Source organism: Canis lupus, chromosome 18, assembly GCF_048164855.1.
Source record: "Canis lupus baileyi chromosome 18, mCanLup2.hap1, whole genome shotgun sequence".
NCBI classification, from domain to species: domain Eukaryota; kingdom Metazoa; phylum Chordata; class Mammalia; order Carnivora; family Canidae; genus Canis; species Canis lupus.
Window position 1 is genome coordinate 10,164,252 of NC_132855.1, and position 19,329 is coordinate 10,183,580.

Here is a 19,329-nt window from a genome sequence, read left to right on the forward strand (position 1 = left end):
ATCATGAAGAGGATATAATTATAAGCATTTATTATCTAAGTGGGATGATTTTTGATAAGGGTAAAACAGGATTGCTTTTATTAGAATGAGATAGAAATCCAATCAGAAGGTATAAAGATTATGGTAATTATGTGGTTCTGGTGCTTAAGAGAGAACATATGCTTCTCTTGGACTCACTTTCACTGGCGAATAGCCATTTAACCTAAGATGCACTAGAGCTGTGAAGCTGCAGTACTTAAATGTTGTGCTTCCCTAGTGATCTGTCTATATAGCAAGCCCCCAAAACAAGCGGGTGAGATGAATGCAGTTACGTCTCAATAAGAACCATTACCCCAAGGGTGAAGTGGCCACACACCATGTACACCAAAATATTATCTCTATAATCAATAGGAACTTGGTATGTGTAGGAAGCAAGGGCTCTACTATAGTAGAGATTCATGGATTTGAATATATCTGGAAGTGGAAGAACAGTTTTCAGTGACAGCTCAACATTCAACTGCATCCATTTTGCTCTGGGCTGCTAGTCCTATGAAGATAATTATGTATGACAAGATCTTGTCACTTTTTATTAACACCTTTCAAATGTTCCCCCTTTGCCTCCAACATAGGGTAGATACTTCATAGATTGATATTTAAGTTTCTCTACAATAAGTCCATCCCCAGCTTATAATGTACATTTGCTAACTTCCACTAAACTGCATTCCAGCCTAACCCAGGGAATTCAGGGTTTTTCTAACATGAATCCTTGATATATTTTATCATCTGCATATTTCTGGTCACATTTTGTACCACTCATGCCCATATTTATATTTTTCTGATTTCTAGAACAGGATCAACTCAGTCAGAATTAATCATTATTTTTAAGATTTTATTTATTTATTCATGAGAGACAGAGAGTGAGGCAGAGACACAGGCAGAGGGAGAAGCGGGCTTCATGCAGGGAGCCCGATGTGGGACTTGATCTTCGGTCTCCAGGATCACACCCTGGGCTAAAGGCGGCGCTAAACCGCTAAGCCACCAGGCTGCCCCAGAATTAATCTTTTTTTAAAGGAAGATATCATAGTCATTAAGTGCACAGGCTTTGTGGGTTCATATCCTTTGCTATTTTCTTGGTTTGACAAAGCCTAAATTATTGTCATTTACTATACTACCTGGACCACGATAAGTACTCAGTAAATAGTACTCGATTATCATTATCACTTGATCTCACATCCATCATTTATGGCATTCTGCTTTGTGTTTTAACTTCTATGTACATCATCTTTTGCTCTATATTATGTTTCTTGAGGTCAGAGGCTTTGCCATCCGTTAACTTTTTAATCTTCCTGAATACACTTTGTTCAAATTAGTCTACAGTGCCCATGAAATTAATCCATTCAGATAGTGCTGATGCCGGTGATCTAATTCTATCCTTTATATAATATTTTGAATTATTTTAGCTTTGATCATAAGTTAATTTCATTTCTATTAACTATAAGCCATCGATTTTTTCCCCTATCTGGTATGTTGTGGGAATTTCCTATCTAAAAATCTAAGACAAAATGCTCTTCCCTTATCAAGATGTCAACTGATGGCCTCCTTAAATAAGTATCTAATACTCAATACCTATACTTAGGTTTGGTTCAAATTCTCTTAAAAATTAATTTGTAGGGCAGCCCTGGTGGCTCAGTGGTTTAGCGCCACCTTCAGCCAGGGCCTGATCCTGGAGACCTGGGATCGAGTCCCACATCGGGCTCCCTGCATGGAGCCTGCTTCTGTCTCTGTCTCTCTGTCTGTCTGTCATGAATAAACAAATAAAATCTTTAAAAAAATTAGTTTGTAAATGAAGCTTCCAGCAATGTGGATGAAATGCCCATGAGGAAGACTATAGAGAGAAGCCTTCAAATTTGGTACTCACCATTTTGATTTTTAAAGATCAATTAACACAAACTAAGGCAATTTACTTTTAACAAAGTAACCTCTCCAAGTCTCAAATTTCTTATCTGTAAAATGACTGTGTTGTCTGAAGATATAAACTCCTTTTTAATTCAAGATACTATATGATGCTATTGTCAAAAATGAGAAAAAGAATAACTTATTTTTTAATAGTATTATAAAGGGGACTACTACCAAACTTCGCACTGTCCATTTAGTTAATATATGTTTACCAAGCACCTATTGAGAATATAGACAGAAACTATTTTAAGAATTAATAAGACAGTGTTGAACAAGATATTTAAAGTCTCTGCCTCCATGGAATTTACAGTGAAGTCCAGAAGATAGATAAAAATCAAGTATACCGTGAGATAGATTTTAAAACCAGGGAACAGATAGTGCTGTGAAGAAAGGTATGCTAAGGGGTAGAGGGTGACAAGAGGAGTTATTTTAGATAGAATATTTAAATGGGAACACAGAATGCAAAGAACATTCCATGCAGAGGATAGCCAAGTACGGAAAAGGGCCAGAGTCAAGAGGACTCATGGTATGTTGAAAGAACATGGAAGAGGCTAGTGTGATGAGGTATAATGAACAAGAGGAGTTGAGACTGAAGGTGTTGTGAGGAAACAGATCCTGTAAAGCAGTGATTCCCGGAGGGGGCAATTTTGTGCCCCCACAGCCACCCTGGAGATATTTAGCAATGCTTGGTGACATTTTTGGTTGTCAAACTGTGGAAGGGATGCTATTGACATCTAGTGAATGGGAGCCAGGGATGTTAATAAACATTCTAATTCATGACTAAGAATTTTTCTGGCTCATCCTATCTAGAGTGCCAAGCCTGGGAATCTTGGATGTAAGGGCTTGTTGGTTCACAGTAAGCAATTTGGATTTTATTCCGTGTGATGGGAAGCCATTGGAAACTTTTTGACAGGGCAGGAGTATGACACAATTAGGTTTGTTTGGCAAATGACGTGGAAAACAGAGATATAAACACCAGTGAGAAAGTGACTACAGGAGTCCAGGTAGGAGATGGTGGTGGCTTGGGCTGAGTGGTATAGTTCAGGAAGAAGAAGGTAGTTGTTGGATTTCAGGTATAAATAAAAGTGAATCCAGTTTTTTTTCTTTTAAACTATGGGTTTTCTCTGTGGTTTCAAGTTTTACACAGTGATTTATATTATTTAAAAATGTACTTTAAGAGGACAGTAATTTGTCTATATAGAAGACTATCGAGAAGATGTGACTTATGGAGGACTGACTTTTCAATTTCTATGGCACACAATATAAGAGATCACATCTTTTCAAAATTCACTTTTTGCACATGCATCTGATTTCTTGCAAGCAAGAGGATCCCCGTACAAACTCAGTGGATATAGTAGCCTATTTTATGCTGTGTAATATTATTTTGGGTTACATTAGAAGTTTAATAAGAGCTCATCTAAAGTGAATTCCTGTTCTTCCTATCTGAATTGAACATCCCCTGAATTTTGTCTTCCAAAATGGAAAAGTCAGGCTTATGTTCGAGAGCACATTCCTTGGAAGCTGAGAGGATTGCTTTCTGCTTACTTGGGGTTTAGGTCATTGATGGCAAATATTCAAAAAGAAGTATGAAACAAAATATCCTAGGAAGCTTTAGATAAGCTTTATGTTTATAACAAAACAATATGGCATGCAGGCATTCTGATCCATAATTTCATTCATGCTCTGTAGCCCAGAGTCTTCATTGGTCAGGATTGTGTCACCACATCATAGTCCTATGTAAGGGGGAAAAAAACATCTTTTCTGACTTTCAAGCAATTCAGTCACATATTTACATGGTATTCTGGTATTCTAGACATTATGGTTTATAATAAATTCATGTAGGCTGGAACAAGTAGGGCTTGAATTAGCAAGATCTCATATTTGGTACTTACTAAAACCAATTTTATTCACATTTACATTTTATGAAGAGTAATCTGTAGTTGTTGGATGTGTAATCTAGTATAGTGACTTCTACGAAGTCATTATATTCTCTCTGTATAATACTATTTGTTTGAATGAAATTGTTAAAGATATATTAAGGAATATTCAGTTGGAAGAAATGATTGATGATTAAACGAATCCCTGCTGACATTAATTAGGTAGTCTACTATTTTGCAATAGTGGTCATGTAAAAAGAAGGATCTCAATTCAAATTTAACCAAATTCCAATTGCTTCTTGTGATGTGGTTGTATTTAGAAATGTTATTGGTGTGTAATTAAAACTTTAAACAGTGATTTAAAAATTAATTACTAGTAATCAATTACTAGTGATTTAAAAATTAATTACTAGTAATTTAAAGATTAATTACTAATAATGAACCCAAAGGCTCATTAATTTTGTTTGTAGAAAATAAAGAAAATAGCATGCATTCCTATTAATATTAAAAGGAATATTCAGTTTGCAGAACTGAGATCAAAGCAAACAGATGGAAAATTGTTCATATTTCCTCCAATATCTAAGCATTATTGGACCTTACATTAAAAAGCACTGAGATGTGCTTTTCCCCCTGTATAAATATAAAGTAGGAAAAACCTACTAACATAAATGATGAATGATACAGATACCCAGGAAATTATTTTGAGAGAGGACTTTGTAAACAAGTACAATACCATTTATAATAAATATTGATTTAAAAAAAATAAAATTATGTATTACAAGCCCACTATTTTATTTAAATTGTTTTGCTAGAAAGCTTTGCATGGAATAATGATATGAGTCACTTTTTTTATTCCTGATAAGATCCAGTTTAACAGTAACTATACTGATTATGATGCTTAAACCTTTGATATTTCATGTTTTTATCATTTTTAGCAAAAACTCATTCTGAATATATACAAGTTAGATACATTCTTTTCTTTGTTATGTGGAGTTATCTTTTCTATATTCAGATAGTTTGTATAATGTTTATAATTATGCTATAACTCAATAATTCATTTACCTACATAAAAACTTTTGACTTAATCTTATCTGAAATAACTTAATATGGGATGTATTATAATAGCATTTAGAATAGGAGAAGAATAAGAAATTAAGGAGAATTAGAGAATAATTAATAATAGTATCTTTAGAATGAAACAATTTTTTTATTTTTTATTTTTTTTAATTTTTAAATTTTATTTATTTATTCATGAGAGACACAGAGAGAGAGAGAGAGAGGCAGAGACAGAAGCAGAGACACAGGCAGAGGGAGAAGCAGGCTCCATGCAGGGAACCCGACATGGGACTCGATCACGGGTCTCCAAGATCATACCCCAGGCTGCAGGTGGCGCTAAACCGCTGCGCCACCGGGGCTGCCCTGAAATGATTTTTTTTTAAAGGATTTTATTTGTTTATTCATGAGAGACACAGAGAAAGAAGTAGAGACATAGGCAGAGGGAGGAGCCTGATGCAGAACTCGATCCCAGGATCACGACCTGAGCTGAAGGCAGATGCTCAACCACTGAGCCACCCACGTGCCCCTAGAATGAAATAATTTAAATATACTTAATTTTCCATACTATTGTAATGACTGGAAATCTTCATTATAAAGTTGCCTATAAAATATCTCCTTAATTTATGATGCTATATCTTCAGGAAATAATGCACTAAGGAAAAGAGAATTTTTTTTTTTTTTTGTAAGAGAATGGGATTTGAATTAATTTTATGTTCTTTACCTGTTAGCTTTCTCCTATCCCTTCCTCATAGCTTGATCCAGATATTCATAATACCTTTCCTGGCTGTTGTAGACTAAAATAAAATACCATCCTTTGAACACCTATGTGGTTAGCAACATTTGATATTTATTTATTCCTCAATTCGTCAATTATATTTCTTGCAGATGCTTCCAACTTGTTAAATTTCATGTCATATATATTTTACAGACTTCAGTTGCTTATGTTCAAATCATGATATAAGTTATAATCTTGGTAGTAGGGACAAGATTTTATTCCTTTCTGTGCTCACAGGCACACTAGTTATACTGTTCCACATAGTAGTCACTCAATAAAAGTGTGTTTATAACAGGAAATAAAAAGCAGAGTCCACATTCTCACAGAATTCTTAAACTTACCCTCATAAACTAACCCTAACTCACAAAATAACACAGCATAAACTGCCACCTCATTCATTGCTGGATTAATCAACACAGCCTAAATATTATATATGTGGCCTGATTTAGAATCTAATTCTTAATGTTGATATCTTTTTCAAATTTTCATTAATGACTACAGCGATTTTTATGGCTAGCTGTAGATATTATTAATACAGGAGAAAACATTCTTTTAAGGAAATTGTCACATCTATGCTCCTATAATCCAAATTTAGAAAAAAAATGTACATCAGAAATATTCACTATAAAAAATCTTAGTTGTACTAAGAGCATTCATATTAAACTTACAAAATTAATTCTATGACTTTATTGTGAAGATGTATAAACCTTACTTCTTGTTTAAATGAACTAAATAGATTTGCTCTAATCACCTAGCAACAATCTGCAGTCTATTTAGAAGATGACATTTCATTTTTTTCCAGTGAAAATATGTTAAGGACCTATTCTTTGGAATCTCAAATAATTATGATCCATGTTGCAATGGAAAGGAAATTATGGAATCTGCTGTATATAGTCTTTGCCCTGCCACTAACTAACTAGGTGACTTCACCTAAATGCTTTTGGCCTCTGCTTTATGTATACAAAGATGAATTTTATTAGATCATCGCTGGTGTCTTTCCAACTGTGATCTTAGGAAATGTCCTCACTTATAGGTAGCTCAGGTGATCCAACTTCCTAGAAATAGTATCACCTAATTTGCTTAAATTCACCCTCTTTTAATTATATACATTTATTTTTTTTAATTACATGCTTTTCTAATTCAATATAAGCTCCAAAGAAAAGAGTATTATACCTTAGCATTTTTATACTATGCAAATATAACAGTTGGTAACATTTAAAGTTAAAGTAGAGAATGGGTCTATTGAGCAGCAGAAAAGCTTACCATGTTTATAGCAGAGGTCTTTGGGCTTTTTAGAATATTGGTGCTGATCATGGATTTTGATGTACAAAATTTAACTTTATTCGTTAAACAGTTTCAAGCTCACTTCCCTTCTTAAAATCTTTCTATAGGATCAAATAAGCAACAATGGCTTCATGATTAGGTCCCATAAACATTTTAATCATGTCTCAGAGACCTGATCTTATTTTGTCTGGGTACTAATGAAGCTATTATTTTCCTGATTTATCATTTTATTATGATCATCAAATTCTCTGTATCTTTTTGTTTTATGTATCTTTCTTATGAGCATCATGTAGCTAGAATTTTTCACAGTTGGACAATAATTTTTTTTCAATTAGCTATAGTAGTTCATCTACTTTTATTATGATTAGTGATGTATTTAAATACCATCTTATTTTGTGCTTTCTATTGATCCTGCTTTTTCTACTTAATCTTCTTAAATATTTTTAAAATTATTTGAGAGAGAGAGAGTGAGCGAGAGAGAGAGCCCAAGTGGGGTGAGGGGCAGAGGAAGAAGCAAGGACCCTGATGCAGGGCTCAATCTTGGAACTCCAAGATCTTTACCTAAGACAATGCTTAACCAAGTGAACCACCCAAGCGCCCCTCTACTTTTTAATTTTCTGCATTCTTTTGCATTGACTGAGATTTTTTAAAGTTTTATTTATTTTAGAGAGAGACAGCACACACGTAAGTTGGAGCTGAAACCAAGAGTGTGATGAAGCTTAACCAATTGAGCAACCCAGGCAGGCCTGCATTAACTGAGATTTTTAAATTCTATTTTCCGTCTACTGGCTGGGGAGTTGTAGATTACATTTCCATTATGATTTGTAAAATATTATTTAAATGTATACCAAAGTCCAAAGATAATAAATATCTCTACTCTTTACTAGAAAAATTCAAAAACCTTAAAATTTATTTTCAATCACTTTCCTCCTTTTCTGCGTGTTATTTTATGAAGTTATCATGTGGTAGAGTGAGAGAGGAATGGAGAGTGGGGGAAGAAGAGAGAGATCATGCAAGCTTTCTCTGATCTCTTCTTATAAGGGTACAAATCCTCTCATGAGGGCCCTACCCTTCCACCTGGGAGATAGTGCTTCAGCATATGAATTCTGAGGAGATATAACTCAGTCCATAGCACAAGGTAATTCAATTAAGAATGAATAATCTTTTTTAAAAAATGGGCTAGAAAATTTGGATGTCCATATGCGAGAAGAGGAAGAAGAAGAAGAAGAAGAAGAAGAAGAAGAAGAAGAAGAAGAAGAAGAAGAAGAAGAAGAAGAAGGAAGGAAGGAAGGAAGGAAGGAAGGAAGGAAGGAAGGAAGGAAGGAAGGAAAGAAAAGAAAGAAAGAAAGAAACAAACAAACAAACAAACATGTACTTTCTTTTGTACCATATTTTTAAAAAAGGCCTAAAACTAGAAAGGTAGAAGAAAAAAATAGAAAAAGCTTTGTGACTTTGGATTACGCAAAGATTTCTTATGGCATAAAAAACAGGTGTTATAAAAGAAAAAAATTGCTAAATAGTCTTCATGAAAATTAAAAAAAATGCTTGTTCTTTGAAGAAAAACTGTTAAGAAAATGAAAAAAAGCATGCCGCAGATTAGGAGAAAATATTTGCAAAAACATATATCTGGTAAGAGTTATATCCAGTATGAAGAAGTTATACAACTTGATAATAAGAAGACAAACCACTGAAATTAATTTATAAAAGCTTTAATAGTTCACCAGAGAAGAAAGCAAATAACAAATACATACTCAGAAATATTAGTCATTAGGGAAAAGACAGGTTAGCATTCAGTTACCATATTTCACTTATAGAAACTTGCCCACATAAATATATATACTGATATATTCATAGCTACTTAGTTGATAATGGCCCCAACTGGAAACAACCCATGTGTCCATGAACTATTACTTGACAAACCAACTGTTTACCTATATGATATATTATTAAGAAAAAAATGATAGCAAATTTCTAGTACATGCAACATCATAAATTGATCTCAAAAACATTAGACTAATTTAAACACACCAAGAATAGAAGAATGCATATTGAATGATACAATCTGAAGGAAAGTCTAGGAAGGCAAAACTGTAGTGATAAGAGCAGCTCAGCCCAGTTACCTAGAACCAAAGATGTGAGTGAGGACAGATGTGCCTCCTGAGGGGTGTGAGGAAACTTTGTTGGATCATTAAAGTGGTTTTTTTTTTAAAGATTTTTAATTTATTTATTCATAGAGACACAAAGAGAGAGAGAGAGAGAGAGAGAGGCAGAGACACGCAGAGGGAAAAGCAGGCTCCATGCAGGGAGCCCAACGTGGGACTCGATCTGGAGTCTCCAGGATCAGGCCCTGGGCTGCAGGCGGTGCTAAACCGCTGAGCCACCAGGGCTGCCCTAAAGTGTTTTATATCTTGATCTAGTGATTATATGATTGTATAGATTGTTAAAATCCATTGATTATATACTTAAAAACGACTGGGTTATATTTCATGTAAATTATACCCTTGTATGGGAACAATACTGTTAGTTTAAAGATAATCTACCTTTTTTTTTCCTCTGGCAGCTTCTCAAAAAATAGTGGAGGCAAGAGGATCTTTAGGGTTCTACAGATTCATTACATTGTATCAAGATGTGATTTCCTCATATTGATCTTCCTTGTGTTTGGTTCACTTTGCATACTCAGAATTCTTGATTTCATCAGTTCTGAAAAGTTCTCTACCATTATCTCTTCAAATATTGCCTTCCCTTGTTTTCTTTTATTCTCTTCCTTTGAGACTCGGATTACACTTATGTATGTTACATTTGTTAGTAATGTCCTCCATGTCTCTTAGCACCTCTTATACTTTCTTTTATTTCTTTACCCCTCCATTCTAAATTCTAAATAGCTTTTTCTTTAGCATTTAGTAATCTGCTTTTTTGTCCACCTATTTAATTATATACAGTTGAACCCTGAATAATGTGGATTTGACCTGGGTGGGTCCATTTATATGTGGATTTCTTTTGACAAACATAGTGCACTACTATTAATATATCTTTTCTTCATTATGATTTTCTTGATAGCGTTTTATTTTCTTCAGCTTACTCTGTTGTAGGAATACAGTATAGAACACACATAACATAAAAATATGTGTGAATTGACTGCTTATGTTATCATTAAGGTTTCTGGTCAACATTGGGTTATTAGTAGTTAAGTTTTGGGAGAGTCAAAATTTTTATGAGGATTTTCTACTGCACTGGGTGGGAGTCAGCACCCAACTCCCACATTATTCAAGGTTCCACTGCATTTTAGAATTTAGAAGTTCTGGGATCCCTGGGTGGTTCAGTGGTTTAATGCCTGCCTTTGACCCAGGGTGTGATCCTGGAGTCCGGGATCGAGTCCCGCATTGGGCTCCCTGCATGGAGCCTGCTTCTCCTTCTGCCTGCATCTCTGCTTTTCTCTCTTGTGTCTCTCATGAATAGATAAATAAAATCTTTAAAAAATAAAATAAAAAAATAAAATAAAATTTAGAAGTGCTACTTGATTTTTTTCGAAGTTCTATTTGATTTTTTTCGAGTGGCCTTTAAAAATAGGGTAGTGTTTCTTGTTCATTTTTAAAAGTTCCCTTTTTAATTTAAAAAATAATTAAATATGTATAATTTATAATCTGTGTTTGATAAATACAGTATTTTAAGTTTCTGAGGATCTAATTCTGCTGTATATTATATGCCTTGACTCATTAATATTGCTGTTTCCTTGTGGGTTCCATTATTTTGGATTATGAGTTCTTACCAACTGGTACTTACCTATAGAAACTGAAAATTCTGAAATGAGTGATTTTTCTTAAAGAGACTCATATTTCCTTCTGCCAGATTCCTGGGGACCAATTAAAGTTAATTCTTAATTTTCTTAGACCACACAAGCAGTGTGAATTTGAACCACCATCTCACCTACAGGCAGGATGTGGATTCCCCCAGGAGAATTATTGTCTCTTCTAGATGCCAACCCTTGAGAGACAAGTGTCCTTCTTGTTCTCCTTTCCTGATGGTAGATTATGTCTTTCTAGTCTAGTCTATCAGTGATGATGATGGTGAAAGAGATCTAGTTCAAAAACCTGATCTAGCCGAGTCCTGAACTCTTGACATCTAGTTCCTTCAGGACAATGAAATCCCAGGGGTCTAGCACCTAGGGAGTAGTAAACATATTCATGGAAGCCCCTACTTTGCATAATGAGAATCAATGCAATTGTTTGAAAAATATTATTTGAAAAAATAAAAATACTACAATAAATCATGAATTATTAATACTAGTTACCTAAGTTACGAATGTGTGTATATGTGTGTGTGTGTATTTGGGACATACTTTGAGTATGAATTTGTTTCCTTCTTGTGGTAATCAAGGATCATATTGATAATTTTGTATTCAACTGATGACCTCTAAAGACTGAATTTTTTTAAAAAATGTTTTCAAGGTCAGATCAAATTGGAGGCAATCATTCTTCATTCCATTTAAAAGATCTAGTAACTTGTCATGGTAAAGCTAGTACTAAAAAATGCCTCTTTGTAGACAGGTAGTTAAAATACCATACAGAACTCATTTTGACTGTCAAACCAAAATTATTTGCAAGCCATAGATACATACAACCTTGTATGCTGACACCTCACTTAACTGTTAAATCACCTGAAAGATTATCTTGTCTTTCTTTTATGTGAATTCGGAAGCACAAAGCTATTTAAAATTCCTTCTCCAGAGGACTTCTATTAGGAGTCTTATATTTCTTTGGCAGTCCTAAAAGGAACCAGCTCGATATTTTAACATCATATTTTTTAAAGCTACTTTGGGTTATTTTTTTAAAAGTTAGATTGAAACCTAAGAAATATGCACTATGCAAATGGAATGAATTTTATGAGAATTCTGTAGCTCAAAGTGTTCTTTCACACCTGTCTGGTATCACAGTAAACCACTCCTATTAGCGCTGTGACATTCAAAAATGCAAGTGATTAGTAAGTGAAAATACAATCTATTTGTGTTTTCACCTACTACTTCCTGCATATTTAAATGTGCACAAACAGATAGGTTGTGTTTTCACATAGAAGTTTTAGAGTATCCCAGAAGGACATACAAATAAAAAGAAAAAAAAAAAGATTTATTGTACCATAAAAAATAGTCTATAGTCACAGTGCAACTGTGAGGAAAAGAAATTATTGAAGCGTAGCTCAGGTAATTTTAAGAGACTGATGCTAATAGATAGTGGAAGCTGAATACATTCTGAATTATGAAAAGAAAGGAAATAGTGGACCAAGGAAGACAATAGCAATAATAACTACCACTTATTGGATTCTTACCATATATCAGAATGGTACTGAGTCTTAAAAACAGTCTCAAGTATACCAGAATCCATTTATCAAGTGTCTAATACATACCACTTGATTCATGGAACAACTTTTTGAGTTAGGTACCATTATTTGCTCCATTGTTCAAGTGAGAACACTGACAGAGTTGCATCAACTTTCCCAAGGTTACATGAACTTGAAAGCACTCAGTCAGCTATAAAAGCCAAAATAGGCTGATTGCAGAGACTACGCTCTCTATTAACTTCTCCATTATATTCTCATTTAACTATTGACCTTCATCTCAACCCAGTTGGGGCATATTTTGTTCACTCTATTTTAAAAATAGGCAGATGGAAGTAGAAACTAAGTGACTTGCACAGGATTACTTATGAGTCCTAGTAGCAAGAGTAGAACTAGTTTAGTCTGGTTCCAGACTCTGAACTTTCTATTCTATTATTCTGCCGTTGTTGCAGTGTTTTTTTATTCTTCAGTTATTCAGTCATTTGGTCATTTATTTAACACATATTTGTTGAACACTTTGTACAGTGCTTTCCTTTGGGCTCTGGGGATACAAAGAAAGGGAAGAAGAAAGACAAAGTTCTGAAGTTTACATTCTAGTAGAGAGGGAGATAGGCAATAAACAAAAAAACCAATACATGAATGTCAAGTGCTGGTAGCTGCAATGAAGAAAAATAAGGCATTGTAAGAGGCTAGACAATGATGGGAAGATGGGTGTATTCAAATCTGTTAGATAAGATGGTCAATGCAAGGGAATATGCAACTGTCACTGGTAATTTTACGATACTGTCATTTTCTATCACAAGTATCTTGACTCCCTGGTTCATATGACATTGAAACTGAATCTGAGTTTCATAACATTCTGGTTTCCAAAAGAATATGCTTGACTTCACATCTACCATCTCATTGCAGAAATGATTTTATGCTGGTTTTAATTCATAATTTTTTTTGAAGAGACAAAATGAGTAATTGTTTTCTTTCTAACTATCCAAAATAGTCAGCTTTATAAGGTAAACAAACATTTGGACTTTTTTAGGAAAGTGTGCCTTGCCAACAATTAAATAAAAGGGTCTTCTCCTATCATTAACACTTGATGTGGGATATTAGTTCTTAGAGGCAATCTCATGATAAAAGCAGTAGTGATGTCAAGAACTAATTGACAGATTTTAATTGAAGAACACTTATATTACAGAGTATATGACGGTGAGATGTGTTCAGCTTGTTTTTTGCTTTTCTTTAAAAAGCTGAAACTCTTCTTGCCAGTAGTAATTAAAAATAAACAGCAGTCATTAACTTACTGTGGGCTTCTAATGGCCACAACATTGCTTCCTTGCATGAATGATTTACTGATCTCAAGTAAAGTAATTCAACACTGAAGTTATCTTGAAAATTAAAAACCATTCTAGATAATGAATAGTTTCAATTTCTATAGCACCAATTTATGCGTAGTCTTTTTTTTTATGTATTCTTCTGCACACATACAACGTGCTAACTAACAAAAATGGCCTGAAAGGGACTCTACATCAAAGAATAGCTCACAAAGCTCAGTTTCTGTGCTTAACTCTGTACACTTAGGGGTGAGATGTACTCATTCATTCATTCATTCATTCAACCAATATTTATTGATAGGTTTCTTTAGGCTGGGCATTTTCCCAGATGCTTTGGGGAGTAAAAAAAGAAAAAAAAATAGTCTCTGTCTTCAAAATAATTTATTATTATATATCAGGTAATATTTTATTATAATCTTGTTCATTTTATTAAATTGGTTATGTCATAATTTATTTAACCATTGCCATGTTGTAGAATATTTAGAAAATACATATATGATATAAAAAGCTTATGTATTTCTTTTAAAAAGCTTGTGTTGCAGATATGAGGGAGATCTTGCTGCGATATCTGTCACCCCATTGATCACCGGGGTTGATTCAGCTGATCTGGCTGGCTAGGCGGGTGTCCCTTCTCATCACTGCTCCCTGAGCATCCCTCCTGACACGTGATCTGTAGAAGAGAGGGACCTTTCCCAATAGGGAAGGAATTTTCTTCAGTCAAGAGTACAGGAGTAGCTGCATTCCCCTGCTAAAACCTCCAAATGAGCTGTCCAGGTCCATTTGTAGAAAGTAATGTAGTCAAGCTCCAGACATCCAAATGAGGCACTACATGTGGCAGTTTGCCCTTCTTAAAAAAAAAAAAAAAAAAGAAAAAAGAAAGAAAAAAAAGCTTGTGTTGAACACTCCTGATAATAAATAGTTATTCATATTTCTGATTATTTCTTTGGAATGGATTTCTACAGAACAGTGTAATAACTAGATCAAAGGCATGTACATTTTAGTCTCTTAACAAATTTAATGAAAATAAGCCCCAAATTGCAAAAAGGGGAAAAAAATTTATATTGCCACCAATACTGTATGAGAGAGCCTTTCCTTATTCCTTTTCCATGTTAGCCTTAAGAATACAGAATGTTCCTGGGGAGCCTGGGCGGCTCAGTCAGTTCAGCGTCTGATTTTTGATTTCAGCTCAGGTCATGATCTAAGGGTTGTGGAATCTAGCTCTGTGCTCAGTGGTGAGTGCTGGAGGATTCTCTCTCTCTCTCTCTCCCTCTCCTGTCTCTCTCGCTCTCAAATAAATAAATATCTTTTAAAAAAGCAATGTAAAGAATGTTCCACTAAATGTGTATTACTGATTATTAATATTTAATAGTCTTAAAAATTGTTAAAAAGTTCCTCATTTTCAAGAATAATTGACTAAATAAAATAATACTGATAAAAAATTTTCAGCTGATATTGATAGTTTAAATCTGACAGGAGATCTCTCAGGGGTTTTTTTGTTGTTGTTTCTATATATGCCGATTTTTAGACTATTAAGAAGTCATGAAAAATGCCATCTGTTGGTTTGAAAAGTTTGACTAAAAAAACGAAGTTACAGTTGATCATGTTGAACATTGACATAAAAGCAAATATCAGAAAATAAATTAATCTGTATTTTTGTTAGAGTTTATTTCATAAAAACCATACTTAGGATATTGAGAATTTAATATGATAGTAAAACATTGTATTTGGTGCTAGTACATTATATTTAACAGAAGAGTGAAAAAAATACTGTGCATAGGTTTATAAGGTCCTAACTATATGTTATTTAAAAATAGTTATAGGGTAGCTTCATGGTCACCTGTAAATATCTGTGGCATTTTTATAATAGCATTTTTGCCCTTTGTTTCTTTGTATGCTCAACTACTTGGTCTTTCTGTTCTTATCTCAATGGTTATGTATGCTCTTTATTTCTAGAACCATGGGCCACAAAAACCGGTATGTCAAAGTTCCCCGGGGTCACATCTGGGTTGAAGGTGATCATCATGGACACAGTTTTGACAGTAATTCTTTTGGGCCGGTAAGTCGTCTTGTTTCATGATAATTATTGGATGTCACATGTGGGAACAAAATTATGTCAGGTGGGTTGCTCTGGTAGTCCAGCCAAGAGTGATTGTGAATTGTATAGTGAAGCAGTTTATATTTGAAAAGTTCCTTTTAAATATTATACAGAAAATATAAGCTGTCAAGCTGTATGTGTGTATGTTTCATAGAAAAGAACTTAGACTGTCAGTAAAGTACCAAAGATGGTTTTAGCTGAGAAAGTAATCCCAGTAGGAAGTCTAAACCCAGTAGGAGGTTTTCCTCTCCACAGAAACACTTTGTGCCGTGTGTTTTCAGTTAGTGTTTAACAGATATAAAGTGTAAAAGACCTACAAGCATCAATTTTCTAAATCATTTTTTTAAATGAAAGCTATAATGGAAATCATATCAGTGAGTCCCGTTGTGTCCGCATTTAATTTATATCAGAAATGCAGACATTCCTTGTACCTTGTTTATATCCTATGAAATATGCGACTAAACTGATATTTTGTAATTGTTTTCATTTTGAATGCATATAGAAGTTCTCTATGAACTCCTGAAATAAATCATTATGTAAAGTGAAGAATATTTTAGTTAACAGAAAGTGAACCTGACTTCTAGTTACCTAATCTGTTTAAAAACTTGGATCTTTAGCACATTTTCCTATAGCTAGACCTCTCTATCCTTGTTATGTATGTATAAATTAAAATTGAGCACTTTTAGATATGTTTGCAAAAACAGTTACCCACATTCTTTGGTCTAAAATTAAATGTCGGTGGTCTATAAAAGGATTTCTATCACATATTATGAGTGATCACTGTTATTGTTACTAGAGAAGCAGCCACTTTGACTTACCTTTGGCTAAAAGTACAGTAAGAAAGGTAGGGCTGGTTGGGTGTTGTGGATAAGTGGAAGAAAACTTTATCGGAGGCTACTCTTCTTTTTTTGGAGGAGATGTTGCAATGATGATAGAACCTTCTAAGGTCTTTTTTGCTTTTGAATAGTAATCATTACTAAAATGTAATTTAATCTTTTTAGGGTATATCAAAGATGGGATGAACAGAGTGGAGATGTTGTAGGTCATCAAGAGTGTAGTAGAAGTGACTTAGGAAAAAATTTAGTAACAACTTGAAAGCGAAAATAGATAATCTAAAAGCAGTTTTATTTCTCTCTCATCAATTAGATTAAATCTATTTAGTGTATCAAATTGTTGACCAAGTCCACATTAAAATTTTGGTTACCTTTAGGGGGAACTGAGTGGCTCAGTGGTTGAGTGTCTGCCTTCCCCTCAGGTCATGTTCCCAGGGTCCTGGAATCAAGTCTCTCATCAGGCTCCCCATAGGGAACCTGCTTCTCCTTCTGTCTATGCCTCTGCCTCTCTCTCTCTCTTTGTCTCTAGTGAATAAATAAATAAAATCTTTAAAATTTTTTTTTATCTTTAGTTTGGATTTTAATTAATCTGGATAGTGACTCTGAAATCAAATGTTAAATTTATTATGTTTTGTTATCAGGTGTGGGATGTGTAGTGAATAATTAGATACTCATAATGAAGTAATAAAGTTTGAAATTGCTTAGTTTTTTCTTTATGAATAAAGCCAATACAATAATGCTTATATAATTAATATTATTGTCAATCAATCCTATTCCATATGCTTTCTTACTTGGGGGAGAAAAGGATAGAGTTGATAGCCAGAATACTAGAAATTGCATGTAACCCTCAGTGTATCATATCTATTGTGCAGTTCTTACTGGGCTCAGTCTTCTGTTGTGCATTTATTAACAACATTTTGTACCATTGAACTATGAGTATACCCAGGAAGATGTATCAGCTCTGGGAATATCCTCTGTCACTTGTATCTTTAAAAGGAAGAGAGAGGGATCCCTGGGTGGTGCAGCGGTTTAGCGCCTACCTTTGGCCCAGGGCGCGATCCTGGAGACCCGGGATCAAATCCCACGTCAGGCTCCCGGTGCATGGAGCCTGCTTCTCCCTCTACCTATGTCTCTGCCTCTCTCTCTCTCTCTCTCTGTGACTATCATAAATAAATAAATAAAAATTAAAAGGAAGAGAGAGCTGGGCACATGAGTCATTAAGCATCTGACTCTTGATTTTCTTCAGGTTGTGATATCAGGGTCCTGAGATCGAGCCCTCAGAGAGCTCCTTACTAGAGGTGGAGCCTGCTTAATATTCTCTCTCTCCCTCTCCTTCTGTTCCTCCTCTGCTCACATTCATGTTCTCTAAATAAATAAATAAAATGAAGAAAGTAAGAACCATGTATGAAGGATCTCTGTGTGTTTATTATAATAAGAAACTACAGTATTCAAAGCATTGACATTTATATTGTGTGCAGCACTTTGATGTCATTTGGTTTAAATTGTGCTTTTAAATGAAATATGCTTGTTCAATATAACATGACTGATCATAAGAGTCAGAGGCACAAAAAAAAGCATTTGAAAGTTAGTGTTTTTTTTTCTTCTCTTTTTAATTTCTATAAACAAGCACAAGGCTCTTGGTTGATGGGGTGGGCTAAACTATCAATATCCATTCACTTAACTAGTTTCATTTTTATTTGTCATAATTAGGTGAAGAACCTTTCTAGGATAAAGGAAAACATTTGTCATCTCATGTATAAAGCTATTTGTATTTGATGAGTTAACAGTACATCTTTTTTACTTTTACAATGAACTCTCATGTTTTGTGTACCAATAGCACTTATGAGTATGAAAAGTTAATATATTGATGATCCTAAGCACATGTTAAAAGGACAAAAGGGGAAAGAAGTGAAATAAAACCCTGAAATCCTTTTTTAAAGCTAAACTGTGATGTTGGAGTATAGAGTTTTCTTACATTTTTTACAATATTTTATTTATATTATATTATATTATATTATATTATATTATATTATATTATATCATATATATATATAAAGAGAGAGAGAGCATGAGTGGCGAGAGGGACAGAGGGAGAGAGAGAGAATCTCAAGTAGACTCTGCACTGAGCACTGAACATGGAGCTTGATATGGGGCTGGGTCCCAGGTCCTGGAGATCATGACCTGAACCAAAATCAAGAAGCAGGTGCTTAACCTAATGAGCCATCCAAGCATCCCTCTTATTGCATTTTTTTTCTTATTGCATTTTTTATTAAAAAATGGTCATTGTAATATTTTAGTGATTATTTTAAAGTTTTTATAATTCTAAAAACTAAAAGGTAAGTTTGGTAATTCTAAAAAACTAAAATAATCTTGAATTTTAAAATTCATATATACTTGAAAATTATATTTTTCCAATAATTCTAAGTTGCATTTTTTGGCTTATCAGCGTACTTGAAGGTCATATGTGGAAGGTCAGTAAACTTTAGGCTTTCTGGATGGTTGATTCATTTCTCCCCTTGGAAGTAGGGAATGCACATCTTCTTGATGTAAACAATCTATCTTAAGGCAGCCAGGATTGTCTCTGAGATGCTTATCGTGACTTTGTGGAAACTGATTGAAGCCTTTACCCTTCAATTGCCTCCCAAATAATTTCAGAAATGTATCCAAATCATTTTACATGCTTTAACTCTTTGAATAGTAATTGTACTTTTGATAGAATCTACCTAGTTTATTTTAAATTGTGGCCTACTAGCAATCATAATGGAGCTGCCTTTTTCCATATTCAGGTAGACTTTCGGTTGAAATCTAAAGAAGAATAAGA

General features: G+C 34.1%; 1 protein-coding gene across 6 annotated transcripts in view; it reads left to right on the plus strand.

Annotated features, from left to right (window-relative positions):
- The window catches only part of IMMP2L (inner mitochondrial membrane peptidase subunit 2), an 847,197-nt gene that overhangs the window by 626,176 nt on the left and 201,692 nt on the right, over positions 1–19,329 (plus strand). For 5 of the 6 annotated variants that reach the window (XM_072783444.1, XM_072783441.1, XM_072783451.1 and 2 more), the window contains one exon: positions 15,534–15,636. In XM_072783444.1, coding sequence (XP_072639545.1) covers positions 15,534–15,636 — 103 coding nt within the window. Of the gene's footprint in view, positions 1–15,533; positions 15,637–19,329 lie in introns of those variants that run through there. The other variant, XR_012010611.1, reaches the window with a different exon arrangement.